Raw genomic sequence first — 13,994 nt, 5'->3', positions numbered from 1 at the left:
CTTTTCAGCTCGGGAACCCGGAGCATCTCTTCCCCCCCGTCATATCCATTTCCTTCGCCATCGATCGCTAACCTGGGGTGACTGTAAGTAGGCTGATGTATTTTATCAACGTGATGGAAAACTAATGATATATAAATCGTGAAAATGTGATTTATCATTGCAAGTGTTCCATATTCAGAACACCTTGTGACGTTTCTTTACTTTAAATAATCAATAATATGTCTACACACTAACCAGACGGGTCAAATGTGTGGGCTCCTGAGCAGACAGTGAGTGTTAACGCTGGGGGTCTCGGGGTGCCTCGGGTCAGGTAGTCATGCTGTAGAAGTGCCTCTACAAGTGAAACAGCGGAGTGGAACTGAAGTTTGCGCTCCGCATGAGAGGGACCATGCAAGAACAACACAACAGAGGACTGAGGAGTCTGAGGTAAACACAACATGAGCTTTTCACCGCTCAACATTACCTCAGCATTACTTGACTGATCAGCATTATTAACGCTGTCATTTTCATTGACTACAGGCTGCTGCTTCTGTGCCTCTCCATCGCCATCCTCGCCTCCGGAGTGCACGCGGTAAGTTTTCTCTCCCACGTGTTGTTAATTTGTTCCATGTTTCACTTTCAATCAGATGCCTGTTGACAATTAAGGTATGAAAATGAACCTGATGGTGTCTCCAGGCTTGGTTTGGTTTCTAGTTGTTGGAGCTGCTCGGCAGTCTCGTGCAGACTGTGGGAGTGTCTGGTTTTTGGGGAGTTCCTCCAGTAGGAGGGTTCTTGGCTTTGCATGCTGGTAAACAGCAGCAGAGCTCAAAACAGTTTCTTGTGAAATGACTCATGTTGCAATTTTATTGGTGGAAATTAGGGCATTCACTCTGTTTTGCTTTACAAAATGTTTAAACAGAAATGGGGTCTTGTGTGGGGCTACATTAAGTTGTGCTGTGCTTGACCCTTGACCTGGCAGACCTTGAGGGGTGGGGTCACGACCTCCTGCAGGCATGATGATAAGTTGTTTAGCTCTATGAGTATAAGTTTGTCATGGTGCGCTCATGTGTTACAAATTAACTTCTGGTGAGGAGGAACCTATTGGTGGATGGACCCATGGTTCCTATCTTGGCTTCTTGTTATTGGACAAAATACATGTTCATTATCAGTGGAGCAGCTCCATGTGTTTGTTGACATCACAGTTCACTGTTCACTGTTCTTTTTTTTCTTTTCATGAATTTTTTTTTTTTTTAACTCACGCACACATTTGTTTCAAACAACACACCATTTCTTCCAGAAAATTGTGAAATTAAAACATCTTATCACTCATTTAAGTTTAAATGGCGAAAAGTACTCATTCTGCTGTATTGTCACTGCGTGTACCACACCGAGCATGGAAAAAAAGAAAAAAAGGCAGATAATTGTCTTAGGAGGTCAGACAGAAGATCGCAGCCAAGCATGCACAATCTCAAGGCTACAAGTCCATCTGCAGAGACCTTGATGTTCCTGTGTCCACTGTGCGCAATGTTATCAAGAAGTTTAAGGCTCATGATACTGTAGCCAGCCTCCGTGGAGGAGGACACAAGAGAAAAGTTGACCAAAGATTGCAGCAAAGGAATTTTCAAATGGTGGCGAAAGGTCCTCGGACAACTTCAAAAAAGATTCAAGCTGTTTTTCGGACACAAGGTTCAACCGTTTCAACTCGCACCATCCGTCGCCAACTCGGGCCCCACTGCTGAGAGAGAGAGAGACACAAGAAAGCCCGGCTGGAGTTTGCCAAAACACACCTGAAGAAGCTATAGTCATTCTGGGAGAATGTCCTGTGGACAGATGAGACCAAATTAGAGCTTTAGAAGAACTAGAAGCTAGAAGTCTTCAAAGACAATACCACTGTACCAACGGTCAAACGTGGAGGAGGTGCATCGAATCTGTGTGTGGCATAACAAAATTGGGAGATTACCAAGGTACTTTGGAGTACAAAGTTCCACCAAGTGTCTCAAAGCTGCGTCTCCGACAAAGATCACAGGTCCTCCAGCAAGACAATGACGCAAAACACACATCAAAAAGTACCCAGGAATGGTTCAAAAGAAAACGCTTTTCTAAAGTGGCTAGCAATGAGTGGTGATCTAAATCCTATTGAACACCTGTGGAGAGATCTGAAAACAGCAGTCGGAAGAACTGAACAAATCTGAGAGAACTGGAGCAGTTTGCAAAAGGAGAGTGGGCCGAGCTGCCAGTAGAGAGGTGTAGGAATCTCATTGAAGTCTATAGGAAGCACTTGACAGCAGTTATTTTCTCCAAAGGCTGTGCTACCAGATATTAAATCTAGCTTAATCATTTAGTCCACATCTTTGTTTTAAAAGAATATGTTAAGTTCTGAATTACTGAATTAAAAAGTTACTGTACTATTAACAGTAAAATAAAGAATTGTGAAGACCAAATACTTTTGTCAATTTCAACTTATTTTAGAGACAATTCTTTCAAATGTGCAAGGGTGCCAATGTTTTTAGCCACAACTGTACATGCATAAACACCTCACTTGGATTTTATCTCACAAATTGTGAGAAAAGCTGAAGTGAAAGAGAGAGTGCAGATGTGTTATTTGACTTGGCCAAAGCAATGGCCCATAAAAATGGTCATTTATTAATTACCTTTTATCCTCTTTCTCTCCAGACCTACTTTATTTTTCCTGTCCTCAAGCTCACAAACTGCAAAGTACACATGCCGCTGAATCCTTAAGTGTTTGGGACTGTTCAGGACATGAGTGTGTTTTGCTTCTCTGTTTCTTGAAGCTTGTACAAGATGTCAGATGGTGGTTCTGTCAACATTTAATATCATACTCAAGGCTCTCAGATGAGAAGTTCTTTCCTCGGGTGTGATGAACAGACCCGTTGTCTCTTGCTTTTATCAGATTAGGTCAGGCCTCGATTAAAAGCGTGTGACACACCGCTCAGCTCCTCTGTGCATTGTGCAGCTTTGCTCCAAGGCGGTGATACTGGAAGAGAGCGGCCTAATTTTAGTTTGGCACCATCCATGTGCTCTGTGCAGGCAAGTTAAGTGTCAAATGAAGAAACAGCTCACATTGATTATACAAGCAGCTTGAGTTAAAACAAAATAGTTCAGTTATTGGGTGTGACGTACAACCAGCATCTGACTTTCTGGTAAAATATCTCCATCTGTGCACATTAAAGAAGTTGTTGAAAGGATAATAAATAGTCCATTTCAGCAGTTATGAGCTGTAGGTAATGAGGTGGTTGAAGAGTTGATTTTACATGTAAAAAGGGTGAAAAAAGCAGCCAACCAATCAAATGACACTCTCTGAAGTTTCCCATCTGACACAGAATTTCTCAACCTCAATTGCATCTCACAAAAAAATATGTTTCTGTTTCATATCAAATCTGACTCACGGGACTGTTTCAATTCTTTGAACCAGACTCCAGCCTTTGTGATTCCCACCATCCGTCCCCACGTGACGTTTTACATCTGGAGTTCCCCTATTGAAAATATATTTCTCAAGATATTTTGCATGTGAGATTTAATTTGTTATCGTTGGAATTTTCACGTTCCTCTTCCATTTGTAAACAAGTGGCTTTTGACTCACTTTGTCTGCACACTGAGTTGCAAGAGCCTCTATAATTAAGACTAATGTCCAGGTTATGCTAGAAAAGTATTGCATGTATTTGAAACTCATCAGTAGGCATATGTATTTAAGCTTGTTCCGAACTGCCACACTTAAGGTTGGGTGAAAAGCCCAATAGCGAAAGGGGAGACCCAATAATCATTTAAATATGGGGGTTGTGGCACACATTTTCAGACAGTCTCTCCTGGAAAGCATTCACAGTGTTGCACTCGGTTGGAAACAGGAAAAGTAACAGAAACATTGTGTAATGAATGAAAAAAGAGAGCTTGAGAGAGAAGTTCAAACCCCGGCTCCTTTCTCACCTCTGCACGGTGTGGGAAGACTGAGTTCCCGAAGCAGTTCGACCATCCGACAAGCAGTTCTAATGGAGTATACTAGCGCCTTAAAGGCCTCAGTGTGCTTCAACCAAAGTGCTTGTTGGATCATTGAACAGTGTCAAGCATGAACAATCTCAAGGCAGGTGTGTGGAGGGGAGAAAGTAAGCAACACTAGGAATGCCTTCAAGGAGAAACTGTCTGAAAGTGTGCGCTATTATCCTCATGAACCTTTCATCTGTCGATTACTTCCTCGATTAATCGATCAATTGTTTTGTCTATGAAATGAAATACTCAAAAATGCCATCACTGTTTCCAAGCAGGAAATGTCTTGTTTTGTCTGACCAACAGTCCAAAAGATATGAAGATATTTAGCTAATTATCATATATGGCAAAAATGTATCAAATCCTCACATTTGGAACATATATTAACAAATATTTGGCGTTTTTGCTCAAAAATCAATGAAATGATGTATCAGTTGTTGATATTTGCAGATAATTTTTCTGTCAATGAACTAATCAATTGAATAATTGTTGTACGCAGCAGCCTGCCATGTGTGCAACACTTAAATGCCTTTGAGGAGAGACTGTACTTTTGATTGCATCTCAGCCCCCTCTATCATCGTGTGGCCATGCACTTTTGCCTTTAGCGTTTGAACGACACAAACTAGTTTGTTTGAAGCATACTGAACCCTTAAAGTCAGCCTTGTTGGTCATACCAGCTTTGACTCAAAGGTGCCTCATTACAGGGCCTTGGGGACAATTATACGGTACATCTGCGTTCTACATGGAGATGCCAGACTTAAGTGGGAAAATTGAACCATGAGAGCAAAAACGTGATTCTGTGCATAGATGCATGTACACCCCCTCTTCACACACGTACATAAACCATGCACACAAATACCGTTTATCAGCGTCCGTTGGCGGAGGGAGGAAGGAAGGCTCTTGAGGCAGTAATGTTAACAGGATGTTTTGTATAGGACCCTTTGAGAGGCTTTGATTCTCGTCTGTTTGAGAATATATTTCAAGATGTGTTTGAGCACGATGGAATGAGGGGATGATGCTGGCAGAGGATGTGTGAGTTGTGGGAGTGTGACCGTGGAAGAGACGTTTTTGGCTTCAGATTCCTTCAGTACCTGGACGCCCAGCAGCAACATCTGCTTTAGCTATTGCCCTCTCTCCATTTAAGTGGATGATTGTGATAAATTATGTTTCTGCATGTGCCTTTTTGGCAAGGTTCACTTTGCAACCACGAGGTCAAACTAAATCAAACTGAGTATGTTGTGAATATCCGTAACAGAATAGGAAAAAGATGCAACTGTTGGGAATGCAGTTGACATGAGTTACACAGCTGTGCAGGTAACTTGGGAAAGTTTAAAAGCATAAGCCTGCTTCTAAATGCGTAATGGGGTCACCTGATGGAGCAGATACCTGACTGACCTCTCGATTGTGATTGTTTTATGGGGGAGGAAGGCATGTGTTCGGGGCGAGGGGAAGATGTCTGCCTGTGATAAGGACAGAAAAATGGCCAGCACATCCCCTGCCAAAATAGTGGCCGTGATATAGAGAGTGCCTGGCTGTAACAATCAGGGGAAGAGCCCATTGTGCTGTGCTGCAGGAAGCCACAGCCTCGGATGAGGAGCCCATGTGTGGGGCTTCCCTGTCACTGGTGTGTGCAAGCACGAACGTGTGTGTTGTGTGTGTTGAGGTGTCATGCGTTTTCCACTGAGGTGTTGCCCTCACGTCACAACACCGACCTCTCTGACCTCTCTGCAGTTACTGTGTTTTTGTAGCTGGATGGGCATATAAATGGTTGTTTAAGTATGTGTGTCTTTTGTTTGCTTAAGTATTGTTTCCTCTGGAATAATGTTTTTATTGTGTGAAACGTGACTTTGTGTTGGTGATTATTTGATTAGTCTCTGTGGTTCTGCATTGTGACGGCGAGGAAAGTCCTGGTGAGCTTGGCTGTTTGCCCCCATTGGTGTACAGATTGCCTCCTTAAACAAGCGTGCATGTAAAATGAACCCTGTTGAAAGCAGAGTATTGTGATAGAGGAGTAAAAGGTCAGTAAATGTGCATGAGATTTGTTTGGAGTTTCTTGTGGGCCACTGAAAGATATCTTTAATTAGTCAGCCAATTTGCTCCCCCTTATTGTCAGGATGTGTGAGTGTGAGCCTAATTTTATTTCTCGCACGTGCAGAGAGTGTGGGCTGTGTTTATCTGTGGGCTCAGTGAAGTTCGGTTTTATGGGAAACATCCTGAGTGCAGAATTGTGTGAAGAGAAAATACATTATCCAGAGAAGCTCTCTAAACAGGAAAAAGGAAACGGGGTGGAGTTAAATGTGTCAGAGTTTCTTTACAACCCTACTGGACCCCACATAGTTCGACTTCTCCAGAGAGTGTCTACTGAGTTGTTATTCGCAGTGTAAACTGGGTCGGGGCTCAAACTGTACATGAAGCAATAAGAGAAAGAGAGAGGAATGTATGTATGAAGTGTAAGAGCGTGATGGCGGTTATGTTTGTCATTTCCTGCAGTGGGAAGATTATTTAATGTTTTAGATGTTATATCAAATAGATTAAAATGAATCTGCTAAATCTGTTCTGGTCACATTCCAGATAGTGTTCTGTACACTATATACAGTCTACGGGATAAACTTTAAACACACTAAACCCATAGACTGTTATAAAGTATATACAGTCTATGTTTTATCTCTAAAGTATTTCATGTGTGCCTGTCACACGTTTGACGTCACCTGGGTGCTGTGTGGTCTCTATTGTTTGACCTGAACATTGATCCATGTCCTTTACGTTACTGCACTGCCCTCGATCACATTACTGCATCTTTACAGACCAAAGAGCATGATACGGAGATTCTTGGAAAGCTTCAGATGAGATAAAAACAGACCAGGTTAAATGGGTGTCTGCTAATCCAGACACACATATAAGTATATATAAGTATACACGTGCATTCAGTGTACTGGAGCTTTATGTAGTCAGCTTGTACTGAGTCTGTCTCCATCAGTGCTTTCGTTGGCATGAAGACGTTTAAATATATTATTGTTTTTGTATTTAGACGTTGTAATGATGTGAAAATATGTTTTAAAAAAAGAAGAAGAAAAAGTTCAATATCCAAGGGAACAGTGGAGGGGAGGTGGGAATACCAGTGATTTGATTGTGGATAATCACTGTTCATGCTTCATTTTCATTCCCAGCCGTGTGTGACAGCACAGCAGTCACACACATGTGTACCACAGCCCTGGTACAATACATACTATGTGTGCAGAAACACACACACACACACACACACACACACACACTCTGTGTGTCTTTCTCACAGAAGTAGTACTTATAGATGGTTTACTTCCATTTCAGAAAAACATACCTACCAATGTAATTTCATCGTAATATATTCTAGTGTTGGGCAATATGACGATATATACTGTCTAAGTCAAAGATTGTGCCGTACAGTTTATCTCTATCTCTCAACTAACAACTTTCATTTTTACATGATTCCTGCGTCAGTGTGATGAAAGGCTTTGATTTGTGATGGATTTAATAACTGTCATTCCCATCTGATGCTTTTATGTATAAACAGTTTCTGCATTGGTTTAAAGAAAATGTACATCATCACTATATATATATATATATATTGATACTGTGAGACAAACTTACATATACAGTGATAAAGGATGTTATCCATGTTGCCCACTCCTACAGTATACCTACCTAAGTACTTCTGTCTAGGAAATATATACATACCTCCTTCTAGGAAGTACATACATACTGTACATACAAACACTTGAATATATGTTTTCCGATGTACTTCTGTCTTCTGTTGGAAGTATATGTACTTTAAAGATACAGTAGTCTGTATAATAGTCTTCCACACCAAACAAGATGCCATCACCCTCTATTGAACAGAGTTGTTTATAAATGCAGACTTGTTTGATATTAGTTTTATTGGGAACAACACAGTGCCTCATTCACCTCTCTGAAGTCTCCCCTTAACAGTAAATCAGTGGTGTGTGTGAATGTAACTTGCTGTAGTAAACTCCAGTAGTTTAAACTGACTTTTATTTGACTTGGAATGAAGTTCGGAAGTTAATTCATTGTGGACACTGTCTCTGGAAAATCCCTATATACTGTATATATATATATATATATATCCGCCCCTGTCCTTTGCCCTTTCTCCATCTCCCAGTGATAAATGGAGGGACACAGGGGTCCCATCAGGCTGTGCTGAAAGAATTCCAAAGCCTCGGTCCTCCCAGTCCTCCCAGGCTTCAGTCCCTCTGTACAGCTCCATCCCTCACTTCCTTTTATAGCCTCATTCTGCCCCTGGTCTCTTTCCCCTGTCTTCTGTCCCCTCACTCTCTCTCCATCTATCTCTGAAAGGGACACTTGGCAGACGGTCTGTCCTCCCTCTCTTTCACTCTTCCTCTCTCAGCTTGTCTCCTTCACATTTCAGCTCCCTCCCCTCTTACTCCCTGCCCCTCCTCCTCCTCGTGTCCTCCTCCTACACGTGCGTCTCTGGTCGCCTGTCTCTCCTCAGTAGAGGTGAGTTTTCTCGGTGAGCTCAGATGGAAGGATTGTTTCAGCTGTGTTTACACAGAGACCATACGTACTTCATTCTCACAAAGCTATTCTCGGGGCTTGTTAGATTATCTCCTGTTTGGTTCAACAGGTGCCCACTTTCTAGAGTCATTTGTTTGAATTTGATTTACAGGTTATTTTCCTGGTGATGCACTGATGTGTAGGTATGTAGGCCCTCCATCATGTCACAACTGTGATATCTCATCAAGCAGGAATATTCACTGACATGGTCATTTGTTCTTCTGGACTGGAGACTTAGAGCATTCATTTTCATCCCAGCTGTGGTCTAATTGATTAGAATGAATTATTTCATGTCATGGGAAGAATGTTAACAAAGTTAAATGCACACTTTGTGATAACATGACCATGTCCAATTTCTCTTTCTCCCTCTCCGTCTCTTTTTCATCCCCTTTCTGTCTTTTTCTTCTTTTTTTAAAAGAGGGTTGGCAATGTCTCCACTTTGGTCCAGACAGTAATATCTCAGCAACCATTGAATGGCTTGCCATGAAATTTGGTACTGATATATCCATGGTAACCAGAGAATGTATCCTAATGACTTTATGATCCTCAGACTTTGGAATTCCATGAAATTTAGTACATACATTCATGTCCCCTTTAAGATGAATCATAATAACTTTTATGATCCCTTAACTTTTCATCTAGCTCTATCAAAATTGTTCAATACTTTAGGTATACTTCAGGTTTAGATACTTCAGCCTTAGCTGAAATTACGCTTAGTGCTAATTAGCAAATGTTAGATGCAAAATAACTGTAATCTACTCATAAGTAGAAATAAAACAACAAACATGACCACTCTCAGGCCTCTCAGGTGTCCAGGTCGTTACTGAATGGATCCTCCCATCTGGATGTCAATGATCATCTGATTAGAGGGGTGAGCAGTGGGACTATCAACATAACAAGGTCTGACAGGTTGGACTGTTAGCACTCAGGTCCAGAACAGACGGATGGTCCTAATCCCCCTTCCATTTAGCTCAGACTGGAGCAGGAAGCATTGATTAGAAGTGTGGCCCACTGGGAAATGACTCCGTGTGACCTGGGGCCAGTTAAGGAGAGGAAAGGTCCAGCTGTGTCAGGCCCAGGGCAGAAACCAGAGCTATGTTTACACTGGAGCCCAGCCAGAGGAGCACAGTGGGAGTTTCTGCTCTGCCCAGCTTCTTTCAGGTCCCTCTGCTCTGGTTCATGTTCTCCTTCTAAGTCAAGTCCTGATCTTAGCAGAGTGACCCTGTTTTGTTTTTTGCTACAAAAACCATACAATGAGATAAAAAAAAATAGTCTCTTAATGAAAAAAAAGAAATGTGTCAAATGCCACAATAGGATGCTGGTACTACAGGACCAGACTAAATTTAATGTGTTTAGAGTTCAACAGTTTGGAACAACAGTTGAAAATGTTCAGTCACCTGTTTGCTACACATCACCTTGCAAATCCAGCTCACAATTTCTCTCTTTGATCATTGTAGTAAAGAGAAGGCTCAACAAGCATTCACTTACTGTGCAAATGGAAGATTGTGATATTTCTGTCCTTCATTCAGACTGCAAAATACATCTAATATCGTGCCTTAACAAGACATTCAGTTATAAGTTATAAGATAGACAGGACCATCATGAGGTAATTGGTGAGATAATTCCACCTGTAGTGAGTGTAGTTTCTCTTGCTTAAGGAATTTGTCTGTATTTTGAAACAAGAGAAGCTGATCACTGCACAAGCACCACATAAAAAGAAAGAAAGACAATCCTTGAAACCACTCCTCTGTCTCCCTTTTCTCTCATTGTCCTCCACAAATCTGTGGCCCATGCTCAACTCTGTAACTCTTACGTCACCCACTCTTTGCCTATTTTTCTTTTGATTTTCCATTTGTGTAAAAGTACCTGTCTTGGGTTGTTTTTAGGAGTGCACACAGCAACTGAAGCACTCAAACTCTCCAACAGGAAGTTTATGGTGGTGTGGCAGGAAGCAGAATTAGCTGTGAAGAAGCAATGGTGCAGACAAGCTTTACTGTATATCAAGTAAGAAATCTGTGAGATCCATTATCACTGTAATGGAGGCCCTTGGGACAACTGGTGTTATATCAAGACATGCCTCAGTAATAAAAACTACGCCAACACAAACACGGTTATGTTTGATGTTTTGCTTTTCCGGCCTCTGTATGTACAGTGTATGTATGTGTGTGTTTCTAACTGTGTTGTGAGTGTGTTTGTTTTACAGTTGGAATCTGATTATTTGATTCAATTCTATGTCGGACTATTGCCGGAAGCTGAAGCTGCACAGAAAGTATAAACTCTCCCTTTTGACATGCTGGCCTACTTTTTAAGCCATTTTGGGGTTTTTTTTAAGTACCAGCCTGAAAGACAAAATACAAGAGGAAACCCTGCGTTTAATGTTTATAAAATGAATTAATAAGTGCATATCGAGCATTTCCATGTATTTTTTCACAATGTTCCTTTTATATTGTGAGGGAAACATTTCTTACAGCCCACATGTGAGTCACACAGCCAGACAGCAACAAATGACCAGCATGATTTGGTCACCAGCTCCTGTGCGTATGCTCACACACACACACAGACATTTGCGGTTTTATGTTTATATCTTCCCACTCACAGTCACAGGGGTCATTTGGACAAGCTTGTTTCCTCTTTTTATCCAGCGAAACAGGAATGTCCTCACCCAAATTCCTCCTTATGTTGTCCTGGATTCACTGAGGCTACAGGGAGGTTGTGATCAGTGTGGTGAAACCATTCACGATATTGTTCAAGATCTTTCACGGAGAACAAGCCTTGAACTACAGCACCACAGCTGGTCTCACTGTTGGCCAGATGACATCAACCCAAACTTCAAGTCCTTTTAATAATCTTTTGGGGTTGACTAGTAATTTGATTTTAAATTGTTTCATAAGGAAAATACCTTTCTTTGTCTTTAAAAGCTGATTGGATGAAAACAAGAAGTTTCTTACCAACAAAATTAATTTTACATAGAAGAAACAAACATTGTGCTACCCTCTTCTATGTCTGTATTATTTTTTACTGAAATAAGAGTCTTCAGCCAAGCTAGAAACTTTGTGGGTCAGGGCTTAGGCATAGTGGTATTTTGAGCTAAATGCTAATCTCAGCATGGTAACATGCTCACAGATATTTAGCAGATATAATGTTTACCATGTTAATCATTGTAGTTTAGTGTGTTAACATGCTAACGTTTTCTAATTAGCACTTAACACAAAGTACAGCTGAGGCTGATGGGAGTGTTATTAGTTGCGTAGGTATTTGGTCATGAATGTATTGGACAAGTAAATCATAACCTAAGGTATGATAATTCAACCAAATTTCATGGAAATCCATCGAATAGTTGTTGAGATATTTCAGTCTGGACCAAAGTGGTGGACCGACCAACCAACCGATACTGCCGTCCATAGTGTTAGACCACTAGCATGTTGACTATGAACAAAACTTTCCTCATGTTTTAAGTTTCCTCTTGATTCAGATGCTAAATCCGACTTACATGCTTACAGTGCTTCACAGAGATCATTCTCAGCTGGCAAAGGGAGTATCACACACCCGGTGCAGAATCAGTCTCACGCTGACATTGAGATATATTGCAGATATGCATCAAGACATATCACGCAGCATGTTTTCCATGTTTCCGTGTTACATGTACAGTAACCCTTCTGAGAGCTTCTTGTTGAAAGTGGCCAGTTGTTTCAAATTCAACGAGTTTGTCTCTTTGACGTCCACATTATTAGTATGAAGAGGGGCAGCTTGGCACATCATCACAGTGACAGATGGTCTGACATACAGTGTATGAACAAATGGTCTGACATACAGTGTATGAACAAATGCCCCTCCCTGGATAATGTAATACATCATATTTCATCTCAATTCTGTGCTCACAATGTAAAGCTGGAATGGTCCAAACCACCACCGTCTTTGGTTTCATGCTCTTCCAGTGATCCACAGAAATGTAGAAATGCAGGAGCAAAAGGTGGGAAAAAAGAAACTGGTTGGCCAATGTCAACGTGTGTAAAAAAATAAAATAAAAAAATAAATAAATGCAGGTTTTAAAACATTCAAACATGTCTGCTATTGTGGCACAAATGTTTTATGAGGAGGGAAATGCCTTCAGCGAGTTTGTTATGTTTGGAGGATACAACTGTGGGGCAGTTGCTCGGCTATAAGCTTGGCTGTGGTTCAAGATTTAAGACATGTTTAAATATGATGTCTAGAACAAAATCATGCGGCCTAAACTTAATATAATGCGGATTCAACTGCAATATGTAGTGATATTTCTCAATTATTGTCTTAGCAGTTAGTGATAAAGTTGGCTTTAATAGCTGGCTATTATTTCCTAAATTAGCATTGTCTGAGAAAAATGAACATTCTTCTGAGTCACTTAATCATACATCTTTTCATCCGGTTCAGCTCAACAAGCAGTGATTTAAAACCACATCAAGTTCCACTTTAGCTGAAAATGCAGCTAAACTATTCAGTTTTTATATAAATCTGAGTATTGCAACAATTCTCCATCTGCTCTGCAGTATGGTGCCATTTCCATGACAACACTTGTGAATAATGTGCATTGGCAAGATGGTTGCTTTCTGAAAGATACAGCGCCATCATTCTCGTAGTTGTTCTGCTTTTATCACCCTGGTGGATATAACATTAGAGGGAACTTTAGATAGAAACCTGAGTGCAAAAAAACCCTCAAGCAGTGCGTACTGTACATGAGCAGTCGACAGTGCCATTTCTTTGCAATTGAGAACTCAAAAGGGTTTTATCAAAGAAGGGACTGTTAACCTAATGTGTGTAGCTTTTTACAAAAATCTCCACACATTTGCAGTATCATTCATTGGGTTTCCTTTCCCTATTCTTTTGAGTCCAGAGGTTAATGGCGTCCTCGTTAGTTTACTCATCATCATCTTTTGAAGTTAGGTGGCAGCCTGCTGAGAGTTCACTTTACCAGACAAGTGGTTGTAGAAGGGAATTGGCATCTGCAAAATTGAATAGTGGGATCAGGCATTCCTCTTGGCCAAGGTCAAAGTGGAAAGGCTGCAGGTCAGATCCTTTATTAAGGATGAGCAACAGCCTCTGACAAACAGCCCACAGATCAGCCACTTGTGTTTCCTTGTAGTAGTATTTGGTTTCTGTTGACTCTAGTAGCCTTTAAAGCCTTCATTACGCTATCACAAAAGCCATATTTTACTTCTCTCTGCTCAGTTACATCTGTGTTGTCCTCCCCATCCCAGATCAATCATTCATCCTGACTTGTCATAGTGTTCATTTGATACCTCAAACACGGGGGGGGGGTCCTCACACAAACACTGTTTATGCTTCACTGTGTCGTTTCATGTGTGAAAACCGAGAAACCATCTCAAAGAGGCAGTTTGTCATTTCCATCACCTGAGGTTCAGAGTGATTGCTGTTACAAGATCTTCCTGTGACACCGAGGTTGATCTGTGAGT

General features: G+C 41.1%; 1 protein-coding gene across 1 annotated transcript in view; it reads left to right on the top strand.

Moving 5' to 3' along the window:
• Positions 1–388: 388 nt before the first annotated feature.
• Positions 389–13,994, top strand: part of col4a2 (collagen, type IV, alpha 2) — a 56,779-nt gene continuing 43,173 nt past the window's right edge. Inside the window, exons 1-2 of the mRNA XM_070915002.1 lie at positions 389–426; positions 520–571. Of these exons, the coding sequence (XP_070771103.1) occupies positions 389–426; positions 520–571 (90 nt within the window). The remainder of the gene's footprint in view (positions 427–519; positions 572–13,994) is intronic.

This window comes from Enoplosus armatus, chromosome 11 (genome assembly GCF_043641665.1).
Source record: "Enoplosus armatus isolate fEnoArm2 chromosome 11, fEnoArm2.hap1, whole genome shotgun sequence".
In the NCBI taxonomy this organism is placed as follows: domain Eukaryota; kingdom Metazoa; phylum Chordata; class Actinopteri; order Centrarchiformes; family Enoplosidae; genus Enoplosus; species Enoplosus armatus.
The sequence above is the reverse complement of the archived record's forward strand: the minus strand, read 5'-3'. Positions and strand labels throughout refer to the sequence as shown.